Source organism: Neomonachus schauinslandi, chromosome 8, assembly GCF_002201575.2.
Source record: "Neomonachus schauinslandi chromosome 8, ASM220157v2, whole genome shotgun sequence".
Taxonomy (NCBI): domain Eukaryota; kingdom Metazoa; phylum Chordata; class Mammalia; order Carnivora; family Phocidae; genus Neomonachus; species Neomonachus schauinslandi.
Window position 1 is genome coordinate 55,622,894 of NC_058410.1, and position 21,253 is coordinate 55,644,146.

The 21,253-nt window shown below is 38.5% G+C and overlaps 1 protein-coding gene across 4 annotated transcripts in view; it reads left to right on the forward strand.

Annotated features, from left to right (window-relative positions):
- The first annotated feature begins 3,039 nt into the window (after positions 1 to 3,039).
- Positions 3,040 to 21,253, forward strand: part of HACE1 (HECT domain and ankyrin repeat containing E3 ubiquitin protein ligase 1) — a 106,144-nt gene continuing 87,930 nt past the window's right edge. For 3 of the 4 annotated variants that reach the window (XM_044917282.1, XM_021693118.1, XM_044917283.1), the window contains exons 1-5: positions 3,040 to 3,181; positions 8,878 to 8,932; positions 10,497 to 10,586; positions 11,349 to 11,453; positions 16,537 to 16,612. In XM_044917282.1, the coding sequence (XP_044773217.1) occupies positions 3,106 to 3,181; positions 8,878 to 8,932; positions 10,497 to 10,586; positions 11,349 to 11,453; positions 16,537 to 16,612 (402 nt within the window). In that variant the 5' untranslated portion in view covers positions 3,040 to 3,105. The remainder of the gene's footprint in view (positions 3,182 to 8,877; positions 8,933 to 10,496; positions 10,587 to 11,348; positions 11,454 to 16,536; positions 16,613 to 21,253) is intronic. The other variant, XM_044917284.1, reaches the window with a different exon arrangement.

Genomic DNA, 21,253 nt, shown 5'->3' on the forward strand with positions numbered 1-21,253 from the left:
CTCCAGGATCATGACCTGAGCCGAAGGCAGTGGCTTAACCAACTGAGCCACCCAGGCGCCCTAATTTGATTTTTCTGTTGTTGTTGTTGTTCTCCTTCCTGGTGTGATAAGCTGCACTGTTCAATATGGTAGTCACGAGGCAGATGTGGCTATTTAGTTTAAATGAATTAATTAAATTAATTACATTTAAATACGTATTTATTTTTAAATATTTTATTTGAGAGTGAGCGAGCATGTGCAAGAGTGGAGGAAGGGGCAGAGGGGAAGGGAGAAGCAGACTCCCTGCTGAGCAGGGAGCCCAATGTGGGGCTCAACCCCAGGGCTCCAGGATCATGACCTGAGCCTAAGGCAAACGCTCTACTGACTGAGCCACCCAGGTGCCCCTTAAATATGTATTTAAAATTCACTTGCACTGGTCATATTTCATGCACTCCATACCTCCAGTTGGTTAGTGGCTACTATTTTAGACTGCAGGGAAGGGCCAGCAATCCCTGTATCAACAGATGAAAGGAAAGAGAGGAGAAGGCAAGGGGGTCAACGCTCAGAGACGAAAATCCTTTGCTCGTCTTTGCTCCCGCTTTTATTGGTCCTTCAGAATAATCACAAATCCTTATCACTGTTTCTCAGGCACGTGATGTGTGACGAGGGGTCTTACTGGAACTCGGAGGATCTGTTTACAGGAAAGATACGATATGCTAATCTGTGTGTTCTCCGAATTCTGCTAAACATAGCCTAGGGGACAATGCATAAGTCTCTTAGATCACAGGGTGGCTGTTTGCGCTAAGAAAGCTTCGGGGAAGGCAACTCCCCGCGGCATTCCTAAGGCAGAGTGGTCATGCAGGCCTCGGCATTCCAAAGGCCTATGCCCTTCTCTGAAACCTTCCATCGCCCCCAGCAGCTTCCGTGTTACATTTTAGCAAGCCAGGTATTATGGCTGATTTCATGCTCTCCATTAACCCCAACATTAGACAGCGCAGATTATAGAACATTTCAATCTTTGTTTTTTAAATTTATTATTTTGGGGGGGAGGGGCAAAGGGTGGGGGAGAGAGAGAGACTCTTAAGCAGGATTCACACCCAGAGCAGAGCCTGACACAGGGTTTGATCTCACAACCTTGAGATCATGACCTGAGCCCAAATCAAGAGTCAGACTCTTAACCAACTGAGCCTCCCAGGCGCCCCAAACATTTCTATCTTTGTAGAAAATTCTACTGGACAGGAGGTGATAATCCTGTAATAGTACTGTAGCTTCATACACCTTGGAGCTATTTAAGAGACTGCATCATGTTGCAGACTTTAGACCTGACAATCTATAGCAGCATTCTTCCAGCATCTTCTGCTCCTATGTAGAACAGTGACCAGCATGGGGAACAATGCCCCCTATGGAGACTATTGGGCAATCCTGCCCCTGTACCCAGACCTTCAGGCTTGATGCCCACCGGACATTGGAAATAATTTATATGGAGTAACAGCTTAGGGAGTGGTAGTGATAACAGGGGCTGAGGTTTTAACTTCTGTACGGTAGTGGTCTTGATCTGAATGGTAATGCGGAGGCCAAGAAAGGCTGAAGCATTTCCATTTGAAAGGGTTGGGCATGACCCAGACTGGGCTGTAGCATTTGGGATTCCTTTGAAGCTTTGACCTCCCCATCTTGTTAGACTGGTTTAGGTCTCATCTGAACTAACTAGTTAGGAGGTCTGCCCTGAGCCTGTTGCAGTGATGACAAAATTGACCAATAGCTGCAGTCTGAAACTGATTTAGGTTGGCATTGGCAGGGAACACCATGCCAGCTACCATCTGCCCCTGCATATCCTGGATGGGCAGGTGAGACTCTCTTGGTCAGCCAACATATATCATCAACACACATGTGCCCATTCATTGCAGGAACAATGCCTTTTTTTTTTCGTTGGGAGTAGCTTTGCTTCTTTGAAGGAGAAGTTGAGAAAGTCCAAGCTCTTTGCTTTTTTATTACTTCAGCATCCAAGAAAATTCCTCCCATAACTTTTCACTGTCAGCGTGTAGCCAGATTTGTATTTACCTGGATTGGATTCTTTCATGTTTCAGCTGCTCAAATTTCTGTTTTTACCTTGGCTTATGCTCAACTTCTGTGCAGAGCTGACAAACACGATTTTTCCCCACTCATTTCCTCATGATTCATTTCTTCCACACTTTGTTGGTATTGTCAAATTTTTTTGCAACTCACAAAAGTCTGGATTCCCCACTGGGATCTGTTATCACCTTGACGCTTCGGCACTGTACCAAAGAAACCATAATTTTCTTTCAGGGTGTCATCATCTATATCTTCCTTAAAGTTTCTTCTTTTTGTCAGGTGGTAAGTATGGGAGTACAAGACACAAGATAGAGTGGTGTTTTGCCCTCATGAAGTCACCCAAAAGGGGAGACAAATAATTAAGCTACTTGCAGTGAGAGAAAATGTGTATTCTACTTTGCATTTGTTTGAGTTTATTCTTTTTTAAGTTTGACATATAAAAATATACTCTTTCAGCAGTTCATGCATCTGGAAAACAAATGTACCCAAACTAGAATGAAGAAGAGGATGGATTTATTTTAAGAACAACTGTGCAAAACCCCAATCTGCTATATAAGAGAGTGACAGAATTAAAAGAAGCTGCTCCTCTCCTGTACAACTTTGGCGGGCCGGAGAGGGCGTGGGGCCACACAGCAAGTCTCTCCACGAACTTGGGGGTACGCCCAGTCTCGGCCTCGCTTCCCGCACTCATTTCTCTACCACGGCGTCTGCGTCGTCTGGGCGCGGAGCCACCGGCGCACCCAGCGTGGCTCCGCCTCAGGCGCGCGAGTCCGCCGGCTCTGAACTACTGTTCCCAGAAGGCCGTGCGAAACCGGGAGGGAAGCGGCGGCGGTGGCAGGAAGGGCGCGAGCGGCCGCGGCGGGTGTCCCGTCAGTGGTCGGTCCGGCAGTCCCTGACCCCCGGCGGAGGACGCGGCCTCGAGCGGCCCGTGCAGCTCCGGGCGTTATCCGGGGCGAGCCGGTGCCTCCGCCCGCCGAACGGGCCCGGGGCGGGATGTAGGGTGCTAGGCGCGGAGGCCGCCGGCGCGGCGGGGTGGGCGCGGAGGGCGCGCCGAGGATGGAGAGAGCGATGGAGCAGCTCAACCGCCTGACGCGCTCGCTGCGCCGCGCGCGCACAGTCGAGCTCCCCGACGGTGAGCTGGGCGAGGGGTTAGGGGTGTCTGGGGCAGCCGTGGCGTGGCGGGGGCGGGGCTCGGGCTGCGGCGAGGTCGGGTGGATAAACTAACCCGAAGCCGAGAAAACGCCCACCTTTACTTTCTTTAGCTGGGAGGGGCCAAGCTGGAACCCCGGCTACCCCTCTACCGCTGCTCCCACCAAGGCAGGTGGGAGTTTGTTGGAGGGTCTGGGTTCTGCGGGCCCCGGTGCTGGAAGAAGCAGGACAGAAGTATCTCCCGACTGTGGATCTGGGGTTTTGGCAAAGGGGCAAAAATATCAGTCGGATGGCGGAGACCCGGATTCAGAAAACATTACAGTTGTGGGTCATTGTACAGTCGTTGCTAGCCGGGGCTAGAGAGATGCACCAAAATAGTATTTCTATTTTAAGCTGCAGAGAGGGAGTTAAGTAGCCTTTCTTTTCTTTTCGGAAATGGAGAGTACTGTATTTTGATATTTTGACAATAAACAGACAAATAAAAGGGTGTTAAATATCAAGTATGTACTCTTAAAGTACTGTGCGTGTGTGTATATATACACTTTGAAATTATGCCTGCCTGTCTTCATTTATTCATCAGACATAAGTGTGGGTTGGGGACCTTCCACAAAGAGGAATAGGCATGATCCTTGTAGTTCAGGAATTTTAGTTCATTGTGCCAGGGTTTCTTTAGAACAGGCAAAGAAAGCACTAGCAATAAAGAAGGTGAGAAATAAAGCCGTTTTGTTTGCAGCCTCACGAATTGCTACGTTTTAGTGGCAGTGGGATATGGCCTTGCTGCCTCTAGGAGGCTTTCCGTTCCGTTTGCCCCAGTGAGAGAAGGTGTAGGAGGTTAAGGCTGGGGATTTTTTTTTTTTTTTTAATGCATTGTATTAGTGTATCTTTAATTTTTCAAAACTTTCTTTGAATTGCTGCTGGGGAGGTGATTTGTAGGTTATAGGAGACGTTAGGAGAGAGCCATCTAATAAATGTGGGAATGGGAACTTTGTGGATAATTTTCATGAAAAAATTTCCCCCTAGTCTCTATTTAGGATTAAGAATAAGGATGATTTATGTGACTTTCTGAAAAATAATTTTCTACTTGGTACTTTGCTAGTATGAAGTAGTTGACTGAAAATAATTATGATTTTAGTAACTATAGACTTCCAGCTTGAACTTCTACTTTCTGTGTTTTCTTTCCAACTTTTACCTTTGCGTCCATTTCTTAAGTGCTGTCCTCATTCATTTTCCACAAATTATTGGTACAGGTTAGTGAAGAACACAGCATGCAGTTTCATTGACTTGGCAATTGTGTTGCTTAGTTTATATCCCACTATTTTTTACAAAAATATGATTTAGAAGACCTTGATAATGTTTCCTGGTCTTAAAATTAAGTAATATATTTTCATTGTAGAAAATTTCAAGAAGAAAAATTCAAAAATTGGTTATTCTACCATTCAGTAATAAACAATGTTAGTATTTTATTTCCTTCTATTATTTTTTTCTGTCTTTCTCTACCAAATTAAGATCATACGGTATATGGTCTATTATTTTGCTTTTAGAAAACATCACTTTTTAAAATACCTTTAAATATGCCTAATGACCTTGCAGCTTTTCATAGGATACATGTAACAAATACTGAATTTAATTTTTGTTTTGATAATAGATTTTATGAGGAGCAGCTTTGTAGTTTTTAAGTCTTAGTCTTTCTCTAAGTCTTTCCTTAGGATTAATAAGTGGAAGAAGAATTATAGATCTAATTATGTCAACATTTGTAAAGCTCTGAGTATCAACCTCTCAACTTACTTTTTTAGAAGGTTCCACCAACAGTCTTGAGAGTCCCTGGAAACTAGAATAGTAAGTAAAAATGAAACATTGTCCCATATTGCTAGGCAAAAGTGGCATCTTGGCTTTCATTTGTTTTTTTTTTTAAATTATAATGAATTTGCTCATCTTGTTTCTTTAATTTGTCTTGGTCCCTAAGTTCTGATAGATCTTTCTTTTTGAATTCTCTGAGATTCGCTCTTTCAAGTGCGTATGTGTATGTGTTATAAAAATCTAGTTATAAAAATCCAGATTGTTGGGCTTGCATTTTAAGGACTGCACAAAAGTTCTGAGATCTCTCTAAATTTAGAAAATATTCAGATACTTATTTTGCCATGTTAGAATTCACTGATTAATAAGCATCTGATTGGAACACATTACTAAGGTTAGAAAGTTTTTAATCAGCTTTTACTCTAAAATTAACTTTGTTGCATAGGATTAAACTGCAGATTTGATTGACTGAATTGGATTCTGGTAGAGCACATTTATATTTCTTTGGGATGTTGAAAACCTGAGTATTACCACTAAGTATTATCACTAAATAATGGAGTGCAGGTTGTTGAGTCATCCTAGGCAGGGCTAACATAGGAATATTCTTGTGAGAGAGGAAGTGAAGAGAAATTACTCTAGGGATATGGATTCTCAGTGGACTTTAAAAATTGGTTTATATTGTTTGATTATGTGGAAAAAATAGTCTTAAATTACTGAATTTACAGTGAATGTAGCTTGTTTCATAAGATAATGGAACTTGAGCTCATATTAGCATATATTTGAATGATGATTAGGGTGATAATCAGTTTTTAAAAAATTGTTCCCATTTGATGGTTTAAAGAGAAATAGTATATGTTAAAATGAATCTGAGCCCCCTGTTCTTCAAGGTTTTCCTTTTAGTTGTGGAGTTCTGGAACTTTATCAACTAATCAAATGGCCAACATATCTGAAAAAGTGAGAGATTAAACTTTTTTTTATCACTCTGGAAGATTTTAATTATATACCTAGTTCTTAAGGTGTCTTCCTGAGTGTGGAGAAGGAAGCAAGTGAGAAAAAATTTTATTCTCTTCTTTCATAGTATACCTTTTCCTGGATAGTCTCCTTGTAGCATCATAGTTGTGGTTATATTTATTTCCTCATACCATTTGGTGTATGAGTTATATTTTTATAGGGTTATATGTGAATTAAAAAGTGAGATCTATATCTAAATTTTGTCTAAATAAACACCCTATTAAAACCCATGCGAACCTTATGAAGCTTATGCTCACTTAAAATTATGTACGAACTTGATTTATAAGTTTAAATTAAAAATAAGGGTCCTTCTTGTTTATGACTTTGCTTATTATGGAGAGACTTAATGAAATTGTCATGGCTTGGAAGTTCAGATGTTTATTGGGGCGTGTATCATATGAGAGAGAAAAAATGTTGCCATGCCCAGGGAAGCTTAAGTGCAGTATTTTTCAACTGCTAGTGGTGACTCACTGGTAGTTAATGAGAACAATTTATTGCAGTCAGCATTTTAAAAAAGGAAATAGAAGAGAATAAAACAAATTAGAGGGGCGCCTGGGTGGCTCAGTCGTTAAGCGTCTGCCTTCGGCTCAGGTCATGATCCCAGGGTCCTGGGATCGAGCCCCGCATGGGGCTCCCTGCTCTGCGGGAAGCCTGCTTCTCCCTCTCCCACTCCCCCTGCTTGTGTTCCTGCTCTCGCTGTGTCTCTCTCTGTCAAATAAATAAATAAAATCTTTAAAAAACCCCCCCCCAAAACAAAAAACAAATTAGAGTGTTTTGCACATGAAAGACTATTGTATTGTAGACCTTTTGGTTACTATATGTAGTATACTGGGTGTACTGTAAGATTTTTATTGTGTGGGCTCTGGAATCAGCCAGGTTTGAATTCAAGCTTAACGACTTAGTGCCACCATCACACAGCTTGTTACTTAATTTAGTGCTCAGTTTTTTTGTTTGTAAAATGGGGATAATAATAGTACCTACTTCAGAAAGTGGTTGTGAGGATAAAAGAGATGATGCATGTAAAGTGTTTAGAACCGTGCCTGTAAGATAATGGTTTAAAACATGTGGGCTGTTAGGACTAGGATTTTTTTTTTTTTTTGTAGTAAAAGAGTTGTTGCCTCTGCATGCTGAAACTTAAGAATAGTTCTACTAGGACTAAATTGCTTTTCATGAATATACTTACAAATAGTGAAGTAATGAACAAAGATGTGAAGAAATGTTGATAACTTTTTTCCTTCTTTTTGGTATATATTTCTTCAGTATATATTTCTAAATCTATAAACTGCTTTATTCAAACATAACCACAATACTATTGGTAGAGCCAGCACAAATGACAATGATTTTTATTATCATCAAGTCCCTATTGAGTTTTCTTCTCCCAGAAACATCCTCTTACAGTTGATTTGTTTGGATCAGTACCCAGAGTCCACATATTATTACTTGGTTGATCATCTCTTAAGACTCTTTTAATGATAACAATTCCCCTTTTTTCTTCTTTCGATAAAACTTTTTATTTTTAAGTAATTTAAGACTTACAGAAAAGTTGCATAAGTAGTACAGAGTTCCCATGCATCCTTCTCCCAACTTCCCATAATGTTCACATTTTGTTACAACCATAGTACACTTATCAAAACTAAGGAATTAACATTATCATAATACTATTAACTGCATTACAGACTTTATTAAAATTTCATTAGTTTTCTCACTAATGTCCTTTTTCTAATTTAGCGTCCAATCAAGATACTACGTTGCATTTAGTCATCCATGTTTCCTTAGCCTCCCCACACTGTAATAGTTCTTCAGACTTTTCTTGGCCTTGAGACTTTTTAAGAGGACTGCTTGGGTATTTTTGTGGAATTCCCCTTAATTTGGGTTTGTCTGATCTTTTTTCTATTCTTGGTGGATCGTATTAGAGGCTACATGATATTACATGATATCAATATGTATTATATCTGGTGACATTATCCTTTATCAGTTAATCAAGGTGGTATCTGCTGGGTTCTCCACTGTAAATTTACTGTTTCCCTTTGTAATTAGTATTTTGGGGAGATACCTTGATACTATGCAAAAACCCTTTTTCCTCCTAAAACTTTAATTTTAGCATTGGCATTAATGTTTTAAGAGTTGTTAGAGTTACTTCTCTGTAAATAACTTAAAAAAACCCATAAACCTCTAAAATGCATTGAATTGAGATGACCATTAGTAATATATAAAAATAAGTCCGAACAAAGCTGAAATTTATATAAGTATAGTCCAATATCATAGATATTGTTGACTTTTAACCTTTTGGATCGTATTTCTGTGAACTTCATGAAAGATATGAAGGAAAATGTGCGTAAGTGTAAAGTAATGTGGAAAAGTAAGATTTTAATGCTGTTTTGTAAAAGCTTCTAAAATAATTCCCTTTGTTATAATATTGTCAAGAAGCAAGTATTATGTATATTTAATGTTTAAAAATTATTTTAGCATATATATGTATCTATAATCGCTATATATGCTTAAAATTCCCCCAAACTACATGTAAGTTTGATAAAACATGAACTCGGTAAACACTTTTTTGGAAGTAAAAGAAGTTTCTGTTGTTAAAGCTACAGAAAATACTAGGTCTCATTTTCCCCATCAAATCCAGAAGCTAAGCACTTTGGTGATGATGTAAAGGGGTCTAGCATTAGGATAAGAAATTCTGCATTGTTGCAGATTTTGAAATGCCTCTGGTATTCCACACTATCTTTAATCTTTCTCCTCTTCTCACTTTTTATATGGAATTAGGAAAACTCTGAGGTAGTTTTAAGTTTCACCCTTTGGAAAAACGTAGGACATAAATTCTTTTTCTGTTTTTTGTTTAGTTTTTGTTTTGTTTTGTTTTTTACTCAGATAATGAAACTGCTGTTTATACATTAATGCCAATGGTTATGGCTGATCAACACAGGTGAGTGCCTATTTCAAATTTATGCTTTTTGTATAAATATAAAAAAGAAGGGCGTCTGGGTGGCTCAGTTGGTTAAGCATCCGACTCTTGATCTCAGCTCAGGTCTTGATCTCAGGGTCATGAGTTCAAGCCCGTGTTGGACTCCACACTGCATGTGGAGCCTACTTTAAAAAAGAAAGAAACAAAACCTCTCAAAAACTAAAAAAAAAAAAAAAAAAATACAAGAGAAGTATAAATTTACCTATGTTGTATACATATACATGCACAAACACAGTTTGGACATAGATGTTGTCCTGGGACATGCTGTTTAACCTCTTTTATAGTTTATTGTCTGTGAAATAAAAACCAAGATTTTCTAAGATCCATCTCAACTGTAAAATTCTATGGTAAGAGATGTTCTGAATGAATTATCAGATATTAAATCAGTTATTTGGTTGGTCACTGACAATTAGAACAACATTGTGATGGTTTCAGTTAGAGGTCACTACTGATCTTTATTGCAAAAGGTTAGGGCTGATGGAAACTTACTTCCTAATGTTCTGCTTTGATGTTCTTTTTATTGATGTAGTGTGGACACTCTTTACAGGGCGCATATGAGATATAGTTATCTGGCTGGGTGATGAGATGTTTATACTTGTAGCGGGCAGCTCTGCTGTGGTTAGCCATTGGGTAGTTGGTATAATAAGGTGACAAGGAAACTATTTTGAAACAAGTTTAAAATATAAATAATTTTTTGCTTTAAACTTCCTGTGTGATACAACTAAAACATGTTTAAATCTGATTTTTCTTTTTAAAGATTTTATTTATTTATTTGAGAGAGAGAGAGAGAGAGAGCATGAGACGGGGGAGGGTCAGAGGGAGAAGCAGACTCCCCGCCGAGCAGAGAGCCCAATGCGAGACTCGATCCCAGGACTCCAGGATCATGACCTGAGCTGAAGGCAGTCGCTTAACCAACTGAGCCACCCAGGCGCCCTAAATCTGATTTTTCTTAATTGGCCAAAATTAATATAGGGAGGCTATACTTTTTGCAAGGGGAGCAGCTAGCCCAACTCTCTTTGTTTCTCAAGAATCTAGGGAGAACTGAAGCCAACTTAGGTATCTTCGGAGCAGATGATATAGATCAGCAGATGAGGAAATCTTCAACACCAGTTTATAGGTCAGTGCAGTTTTTTTTTTTTTTTAAATTTTATTTGAGAGAGAGAGTGAGAGAGAGACAAAGAGAAAGAGCACAAACTGGGGGAGAGGCAGAGGGAGAACCAGACCCCCCACTGAGCAGGGATCCTGATGTGGGGCTCCATCCCAGAACCCTGGGATCATGACCTGAGCCGAAAATCAGACACTTAACTGACTGAGCCACCTAGGCACCCCAGTGCAGTTGTTTTTTGGATGAAACTGTTGGCTACTATGCTGTGCTTAGAGAATAGTGCTTTGTTTTTTGACTGACTTGGGACAGAACTTTTTGGATAATTGGTTAGAGTAACTAAAGGGCAATTAACTTGAGTTACTATGTTTTTTAAAACTTTTTTTTTTTAACATTGATTCTTTTAATTTTCTTTTGGCTTAGGTCTGTTTCTGAGCTACTATCAAATTCAAAGTTTGATGTCAATTATGCATTTGGACGTGTGAAAAGAAGCTTGCTTCACATTGCAGCAAAGTAAGAAGGAGGATATTTTGGATTAAAGTCTGGTCTAGCACAGTGATCAGTAAGCTTTGGATCAGTGTTGTCCCACAATAGTTATGGGAAGAGATGAGAATAGACTGCTGAATAGTTCTTTATTCTGTTTAGAGCATAGTGTGCTGTGTTTGCATTCTTTTTCTAGATACGTCAACCTTGAGATCAGACTCAAGTCTCACATCTACTATCTTAGCTTGTTCTAGGTCAGATCAGTAGTTTATCTTTCCTGGATGTACTTGAGAGAGTACATTCACTGAAAATTTTCTCTCATCCAACCAGTATGAAATTTTATATGTTAACTGCACATGAAGCCATTGGCTTTATATTTTTTACTTAGGTATGAGAATGATTTTAATCCATAATCTTCCAGTTTCATATGTAATCAATCAATTAATTGATATCTAACTTCCTTTCAGGACTTAGGTAGATATGTTAAAATTAATTTTTCATAATAAGTTTGGCTTCTGGAAGGCCAAAGAATTGAGAGTACTATGTGGTTTCTTTTATGTATTAATACTTTATTTTGCTTTATTTGAACATCTCAAATACTTCATAGCTTTCATAGTAGAATGTACCTTCTTGAAAGTAGAGGATATTTACTATTTATGACAGAAGTTAAATCAAATTGTAGGTTAATAATGGACCTTAAAAATGTGTTTAATGGAGCTTTTTGTTTTTTTAATTGAGGTGTATGTCAACTGACTGTTGAATGTATCTGAACTGTTTTTAATATTGTTTTAGTTGTGGTTCGGTGGAATGCTTGGTCCTGCTATTAAAGAAAGGAGCAAATCCTAATTATCAAGATATTTCAGGCTGTACGCCCCTTCATTTGGCAGCTAGAAATGGGTAAATATTTTGTCCCTTGAGTAGCTTAAGTTGTATTATCAGTTATGACTGACAGTATTCAAGGCTTTCTGGATTTGGTGATTTTTTTTGACCAATATTTGCCTTGGGAAGAGGGTCGTGGGTCATTGTATTCAATATTTAAATAACTGTCATATTTAATAATTTATTAAATTGTTTACTAATATTTTTTCTTGAAAATATACTTAAGTTCATTTTTACTTGTATTATAATGATATTTTATTTTCTAAAAAGCATCATTGTCACCCTCTTTGTTTTGGTGTCCTTTTTCCTGCTCATTCTTTTTCACATCTATTTCCATACCTTATTTTCCAAATCACTTGTTCAGTTAATTTTATTAATGGAATTAAAGACGGAGTAAATATACCCAGCTTATTTATATCTTTTTGAGAATGGGCTATACTGTAGTAAGCTTTCTAAATTAGGATAACTTACTCCTTTCAGTACCCAAACTTACCTTTCCTTTTAATTATGACAAAAAGTTTTCTAAATAAATAATGTATTTACTACCCTTCCTTTTGAAATTTTTTATTAAATAATTTTTCCCCTTATAAAAGTAGTGTTTCTAAAATGTAAATATATTTTTGCTTTTTTCTGATAACTCTGGTCTTCATTATGAACATCTTTATGTTATTCTATGCTGGTTTATTTTACTTTTATATTATATATATATATATATATATATACACTTTTATATAATATATGTAATATAAAAAAGATCTATTTACTTTTTTAAAGTTTTATTTATTTGAGAGAGAGAAAGAGAGATGCTTGAGAGATAGAGTAGGGGCAGAGGGAGAGAATATCAGACAGACTCCCTGCTGAGCATGGGGCTCTATCTCAGGACCCTGAGTTCATGACCTGAGTCGAAACCAAGAATCAGACACTTAACCAGCTGAGCCTCCCAGGTGCTCCATTGTGTGGTATTTTAAACCCTACTATACTTTTTATGGCTTTCTTTCTCACTTTTTTGTTGAGAATTTCAGATGTCACATCTCTGTGTCTGCCTCTACTTACTACTATTTTTTACCTTTTTTTTTTTTTTTTTAAGATTTTATTCAGTTACCTGACAGAGAGAGAGAGCACACAAGCAGAGGGAGAGGGAGAAGCAGGCTTCCCACCAAGCAGGGAGCCCAGCACGGGGCTTGATCCCAGGACTCCAGGATCATGACTTGAGCCAAAGGCAGATGCTTAACCAACTGAGCCACCCAGGTGCCCCTATTTTTTTATGTCTTAAAATTCTGTTGGACTGAGGGGTGCCTGGGTACCTAGGCTCAATCGGTTAAGCGTCCGACTCTTGATTTCGGCTTAGATCATGATCTCAGAGGCCTGGGATCGAGCCCCACATTGGGCTCCACACTCAGCAGGGAGTTTGCTTGAGATTCTCTCTCTCTCTCTCTGTCCCTCCCCGCCCCCATCTCCCCCTCCCCCCTCTCTTGTGTGGGAGTGTGTATGTGTGTGTGCTCTCTCTTTAAAATAAGTAAATCTTTAAAAAAAAATTCTGTTGGACTGAGAAACCATACCAAATGGCTGGAATTATGTTTAAAATGAAAAAAGTAGTTTTTGACTCAGGGCTTGAAGAACTTATATTTATAAACATGTTTCAAATATATAAAAGTATATTCCTAGGGCACCTGGTTGGCTCAGTCAGTTAAGCTTCAAACTCTTTGTTTTCGGCTCAGGTCATGGTCTCAGGGTCACGAGACCGCTTTTGGGCTCTGTGCTGGACATGGAACCTGCTTAAGATTCGCTCTCTCCCTCTCCCTTTGCTCCTACCCTATCTCTCCTTCCCCCTGTCTCTCAAAAAAAATGTCTCTTTTTTTTGTTTACTTTTTTTTTTTTTAAAGATTTTATTTATTTGAGAGAGAGAGCATGAGTAGCGGGGAGAGAGGGGTAGAGGGAGAGGGAGAAGCAGACTCCCTACTGCACAAGGAGCCTGCTCCAGGGCTCAGTCCGAAGACCCCAGGATCATGACTTGAGTCGATGACAGAAGCTTAACTGATGGAGCCACCCGTCTGCCCCTCTTCTTTTGATTACTCTTGAAAATATTTTTGTTTCTTGTTTTGACCTGAGATTCTAGGTAGTTGAGGGAGATGCCTGACTGAGATATGGGGCTAAAATTGTGTACTGCATCATTCTGAGACCAAATTTTTGCATACAAGGATTAAAGTGGAACCAAAAATAAAAGAACCATAGTGATATCTAGGTTGGACAGGGAAAAGGCATACTCCTTTGACCCTGTTTGGTCTGATCCAGTTCTTGATTTAGCATGTGAACCGGTTGTCCACTGTTCTGATAGGTAACAAGGTAACAATGTGCTAATTAAACAACTATTTTTATAATAGCCACACTGGTGATGTTTGTAGGGTGTCACACCCAAGGTCATAGATCTTGTTGAATTCATTCCTTGCTGAATTGATCTCAGATCTAGATATGTTATCCCAAGGGTTGGTAAGCTAGTGACAAATCTCTTTCAAAAAGTTACACGTAGAAAAATATCTCAGTACTCTAGATCAACGACTGTAAGTGAAAGGAGAGATTGGTGCACAGTGGGGATAAAATGTCTATTGCCATTGTAGTCAGAGACTTAAGTCATTTAGGAGATCATTACTTTTTTTTTTCTAGTTTTGTTGAGCTATAACCAACAAAATTGTAAGATTTTTAAAGTGTACATCATTATGATTTGATAGACATCTACATTGTGAAAGGATTCCTTTCATTTAGTTAGTAAACACATCCATCACTACTATCACCTTACATATTTATCTTTTTTTGGGTGGAGGTGTGAGAACATTTAAGTTGGAGACTTAATGTCTCCAAGAAATCGCTTGATTCACATGGCAAGTCAGTGAGGAGAGAAGGAATAAGAAGAGTTTGTAACCTTAACATAACATCTAATTTGGATACCTTTCTGTTTCTATAAAGATTGTGATATTCAATACTTGACTATTTTAGTTTTTGTTACTGGGTGCCTTGTACAACTTAGAGTGGCTCCATAAATGTTTACTGAGTGGCTTGGGTACATGTTAACTCCTTGTAGCTTCTGATGTTTTCAGAAATAGCTTTTTATTATAATTTCTTTATGAGTTCAAATTTGTCTAGGCTGAAGCGGAAGTCACAGGGGACTTATGCCCCTTTTGCTTGTCCATCCGTGTTTGGGAGTTTTTTTTTTTTTTTTAAAGATTTTATTCATTTATTTGAGAGAGAGAGAGAGAGCACACATGAGAGGGGGGAGGGTCAGAGGGAGAAGCAGGCTTCCAGCTGAGCAGGGAGCCCGATGCGGGACTCGATCCTGGGACTCCAGGATCATGACCTGAGCCGAAGGCAGTCGCTTAACCAACTGAGCCACCCAGGCGCCCCGGGAGTTTGTTTTTTGTTTTGCTCCCTCAGTTACCGTTAGATGAGTAGTACAATTCTCCTGGCCTGCTTTAGCATTCCTCTTATTAACCGGTAGTACTGGGTGCGCTGGTACTGAATTGCCCTCCTTCCCAGTAGAAGACCCGTTAAGCTACCACAGAGCGCTAGGATGATTTGCCCCTGTGTCATTTGGGTTACCATAAGCTTCCCGTAATTGTTGCAATATCTGGGCAGGAAAATAGTTGCTTCCTGTACAGGAGGATCCAGTGTTGCTCATGATTATATGAGATTGTTAAAAAAAATAAAAGACTTCAGAATTATTGTGTATTCTTAGATTGCATGTTGGTCAGATTTGAAACACGATTTTTTTCTTTATATTTTGGGCTAGGTTGTGACCTCATAAAGGACAGAGCCCATGTGTTAATTAATATTTTAGCTCTAATTCTTGGCAAAATAAGTGCTCATTTAGTGGATTGTTTTGACATCCTGAGATTCTATAAAATATCAATAATGATTGTTAAATGAGAAAAAAAGGATACATTTCTCATACTGCTCTCTGTCTTTTACAGTTCATTTTTGGTTTGGGAAGCATTATGGATTTTTGCTTTTCTTCAGCAGCTCCCTCTAAACACCTCCTTGGGACTATTTCCCTGGCCCATTTCCACCTAAGTGTTTGTTTTGGCAATAGGCAAGTGGCCTAAGAGGCTCTTGAAGATGTTTTAGAAATCCAGCAATATGGGTATAGGCACACATACACATATTTTGAACAATGTATTCATTTTAATAGGGCTGTCTGGTCTGTTGTCTCAGGATTGTTGAAGATTTATTTCCTATGGTTTTCAGAACAGTTTATTAGATAAGCTTTATAAATGTTGAACTTACAAGTTTCTCAGAACTTTTTCTTTCTTTTCTTTGACTATAATGCTGATTTTAAATGACATTTAATTTCATTTCAAATACAAAAACCAAAGCTAGAAAAGTAATTTGTTCCCTTTTAAAAAGATCTTTTCAGTTAATAAAAATTTTAGCTATTAACTTAAAGGATTGAATGATTAATAATCAGTCAATAAAGTTTTATTGAGTTCATTGAGAGCACCTAGCTATGCTTAATACTGAGTTTATTAAAGAAATATACAATTCATGGCATGAGAAATTTTTTTTTTTTTAAGATTTTATTTATTTATTTGACAGAGACAGCGAGAGAGGGAACACAAGCAGGGGGGAGGGGGAGAGGGAGAAGCAGGCTTCCGACGGAGCAAGGAGCCTGATGCGGGGGCTCGATCCCAGAACCCTGGGATTATGACCTGAGCCAAAGGCAGACGCTTAACGACTGAGCCACCCAGGTGCCCCATGGCTTGAGAAATTTATGATCTAACTGAGTGAATGGTAACACATAAACATACATACTCTATTATATACTATCTATTTTGTATATAGCATATATAGTACTACAAATGTAGTATATCCGTATGTTAATACTGTATATGTAACATATGGTATATAATACGCTATTACATATACACTGTTACATATTTTTTATATGTCACAATTTTTTCATTTTATTTCAAATGTTAAAACATTTGTTTAAAAACCTATAGATTGATACTTGCCATCAACTAGTATTGAGTGTAGTCAATATTTCAGTAAAATAATTGTCATTGGCTTATTTTTCTTGTACCAGTTATCTCTGTCTCTTTTTTCTTTTCAGGCAGAAGAAGTGCATGAGTAAATTATTAGAATACAGTGCTGATGTCAACATTTGTAATAATGAAGGCCTTACAGCAGTAAGTGCTAAGAATTTATGTGAGAGCTTTAAAATACTTTTTAGAAAATAATATTGAAGGTGATAGTAATGCAAAGTGCAGTACAAGTGTTTCTGCAGGTTACTTCTGTAGAAAGATTTGAGACATAGTTCTCTACTGTATTTATTAAGAGAAGTTATGGGTTCACTATGTTTCTCCTTTCTCCTTTTTGTTTGTGACATTTCATTTATTTTGAAGCCTTTTTCCTCTAGCTTTTGTCACTGACTTTCAGGTGATTTTTTAGGAGCATGTCTGCTGTGTTATGAGTTCATTATAGGAGAGCTATTTTTTATTATGTCCTTTAAAATTATTTTAATATGTACATTTCAGAAAAATTGGATGGCTAGGTAGAAAGGAAAAAGGTAATGAATGGAATGATCACTCACTATATCCTCTGCACTCAGAGATAATCACTGTTAATATTTTGGTCTATATCTTTCAGACTTGTTATATCTTACCTAAACTAGTATTTTTATCCATTTTGCTGTGTCACTTTCTTTTCAAAAATAAGTTAATATATTTTTGATCCATGTAGATGTTATTTGGAGGTAGTGTGGGATATTTCTGAAAAGATTGTTGAAATCCAAAAATTTTTAAAAAATTTATTTTTATTTTAATTCCAGTATAGTTAATATACAGTGTTATATTAGTTTCAGATGTACAATATAGTGATTCAAGAGTTCTATACATGAAATCTAAAAATATTAATCATTATCATTATTTAATGGAGCTTTATTCATTTTAGAAGGAGATATAAAATAGAATTATGTGATTATTGAGAAATTATTTTGAAGTTGTGACAGAAGATGTTAAATTTTTTTTTTTTTAAGATTTTATTTATTTATTTCACAGAGATAGCGAGAGCAGGAACACAAGCAGGGGGAGTGGGAGAGGGAGAAGCAGGCTTCCTGCCAAGCAGGGAGCCCGATGTGGGGCTTCATCCCAGGACCCTGGGATCATGTCCTGAGCCGAAGGCAGATGCTTAACGACTGAGCCACCCAGGCGCCCTGTGGATGTTAAATTTTATATATTAAATTTTACCTTCCTGTATGTGAGGTTACGCATGTATGAATTAAGTGGATGTTGAGAATCCTTTCATGATGCCTATCAAATCAATATGTTGTATCCTTTAAACATCCTACAATTTTGTCAATTATACCTCAATAAAGTTGAAAAAATTTTTTATTAAGTTTTTAATTCTAATTCCAGTATAGTTAACATACAGTGTTCTATTAGTTTCAAGTGTACACTATAGTGATTCCACAATTCTATACGTTATTAAGTGTTCATCATGATAAGTGTACTCTTAATCCCCTATACCTACTTCACCCATCCCCCCGCCCACCTCCCCTCTGGTAACCATTAGTTTGTTCTCTGTAGTTAAGAGCCTGTTTCTTGGTTTGAAAAAAAAATTTTTTTTTTTTTTTTTTTTTTTTACCTTTCTTGGTAGTATTTGTAGATTCTGAATCTTTTAATTTGTGGATAAAGAATATTATTTACATACCATGCCAGTTTTCAAGGCTTTCTGACTAAAATGAAGGTGGGGATACTGGGCATAAAAAAACAGCTTCCCTAAGATTTGCTTTGTTCTCTGTGAATGACTTATTTAAGATAAAGAATAAGCTCAATCATTATTATATGGAACCCACAATTCCTGTGATAATCTAGATTTTGTTTTATATATATGTGTGTGTGTGTGTGTGTGTATATTAAGATTTTATTTATTTTTTTGAGATAGAGAATGAGAGAGAGTACGAGCCGGGGTGCAGAGAGAGAGGGAGAAACAGGCTCCCCATTGAGCAGGGAGCCCGATGCGGGGCTTGATCCCAGGACCCTGGGATCCTGACCTGAGCCGAAAGCAGATGCTTAACCAGCTGAGCCACGAGGCGCCCCGATTTTTTAATATATTAACAGCATAATGCCATCTGTTCTGTAAAGAAAAACTGTAGAATGAATATTTACAAGATGCTTAGTGATATGGTACCTACTACTGAGGATTATAAAATTATGGAACTAACATAGACCTATCCTTAGGACACTATCTAGTATAGGCAAGATAGGATGTTCAATATTAACATAATCTAATCACATAAATTTTTATCTGCTAACTTCTCACTTTCACTCCTGAACTTTAGGAGAAGTAGAGTAGAAAAGTTTTTTACCTAAAATATTATTAATGCATCTATTTAAAGAGTCAAATGATTCTACAAAGCTTATTGTAGAAAAATAGTTTCTGCACTCTTTCTGCCTGGGACCAACCTTGGTGTTTTCTCCTATGGCCCTGAATGATATAGTGTGCTGCCTCCTCTTGGAAACTATTCTGGCCACCAACATGATTCTTCCTAGTCCCAGACCACCATGATGGAATTAATTCAACAGCTGGGCCCATTGACCCGATCAGCTGAAGGAAGCTGGGATGGTGAAAACGTGTTGCTGCAGAACTGAATAGTTGCCACCAAACATGTGGGACAGTAAAGCCAATGGCTCCTGAGTTGGAAGAAACTTTCAGTGAGGAGCCAAGAGCCCCAGGATTTTTCTTACAAAAAGAGAGAACTGTTGAGTGCATGCTTTCTAGGCTGGTTATCCTCACAAAGGACTCCTCATATTTCTTCATTTGTTGTTTCAACAGGAATTTCTTGAATACCTACTATGTGCTAGGCACTTTGCTATTGTGGGATAGAGCCATGAATATGGTCCTTGTTGTCCCCAAACGTATAAGGAAGACAGGGAAGTTTTTTTTTCTTTCAAGTTCTTATTAAAGTTCAAGTTAGTTAACATTTAGTGCAGTGTTGGTTTCAGGAGTAGAATTTAGTGATTCATCACTTACATACAACATCCAGTGCTCATCACAAGTGCTCTCCTTAAAGCCCATTTAGCATATCCCCTCACCCACCCCCCCCTAGTTTGTTCTCTGTAGTTAAGAGTCTTTTATGATTTGCCTCCCTCCATGATTTTATCTTATTTTTCCTTACAGGAAGACTGGAAAGTTAACAGGCAGTGGTAACACAGTGTAATGAATGTCAGCATAGGAGAAGGAGATGCTATGGAAGTCTGGCAGGGGACCCATCCTCACTTAGGGCATTAGAAGGGGCATCCCAGGGACATATCACATGAGCTGAGGCCAGAAGGACAAACAGAAGTTAGACTGGTTAAAGTGGTGGTTGTGGGGCTGGGGGGGCGGGAAGAGAGTTCTGGCTCTACGGAATAGATTCGTGAATGCTTGGAGGTGAAAGAAGGCATGCTACATTAGAGTGGTGAGCTTAACTGGTGTTCAGGTACCCCAGGGGTTCATGGAGACTTTCCAAAGGTTTTTGGCATGGATAGTTACGGGGATCACTTTCCAGATCTTTAGCTTCTAGATGTGCTTTTTTTCCCCAAGATGATGTGCTCAAGAACATCCTGCAGTAGAGAGCCTACCCTTCCCACATTCACCTTCAAAATCGCTCTCCCACCACTTTTTTTTTTTAAAGATTTTATTTATTTATTTGATGGGGGGGAGAGAGTGAGAAAGCACAAGCAGGGGGAGCGGCAGAGAGAGAGGGAGAAGAAGGCTTTCTGCTGGGCAGGGAGCCCGACATGGTGCTCGTTCCCAGGACCCTGGGATCACAACCTGAGCTTAACCGACTGAGCCACCCAGGTGCCCTCTCCCACTGCTTTTTTTTTTTTTTTTTTAAAGATTTTTAAAATTTATTTGATAGCACGAGCACAAGCAGGGGGAGTGGCAGGCAGAGTGAGAGGGGTAAGCAGGCTCCCCACAGAGCAGGGAGCCCAATGCAGAACTTGATCACAGGACCCTGGGATCATGACCTGAGCCGAAGGCAGACACCCAACCCACTGAGCCACCCAGGCGCCCCCCTTATGCTGCTTTTTGAATGAAGTACATTTTATGCTTATCCATCCTGAGTATTACTAAGGCACATTGTCTAGGATGGCCTGGGGATAGTGACAAGCAAAAGAACAATTCAAAGTATTGGTGTCGGCAAAGGCTGTCATTCAGTACCATAAACCATAAAATCATGGTAGGATTTCGTAGACTTTTCCCTGCCTTATACATACTGCTTTTAGGGATAAGGTCATTAGACTTAACTCGGTTTGTTCTGAACTCAGCAAAATTATAAAAGTGAAGAAGTGGGAGTGATGGAATATTTGGTTGACGATGCCGCCTATATCATCCCCCAACAACTGTCAGAGAATTCATTGCCTCTAACAGAGATCTACAAGAACAAAGCAAAAGAACATTAGTAAAAAAATACTGCAGGCAATGTTGACTTAATCAGGGTGAGACATGTATCTTACCTATCTATATCAGGACAAGGGAGGAAATAGGCAGTGACTGCTAATGATAGTGGGTTTCTTTTTGGGGAAATGAAAATGTTCTAAAATTGATTATGGTGATGAGTGCACAACTGTGAATATACCAAAACCACCAAGGTGTATATTTTAAATAGATGGATTGTATGGCATTTGAACTGTATGACATTATACCTCAAATAAATACACATCTGTATTGTGATCCCACCCCACAAAAAGGACATATTCTCTTGACTTTCTTCCTCAGGCTCTATAAACTTGTAACTGTAGTTAGCTCTTCTCAACTATTTTAATAGATGTAAAAATACTGTT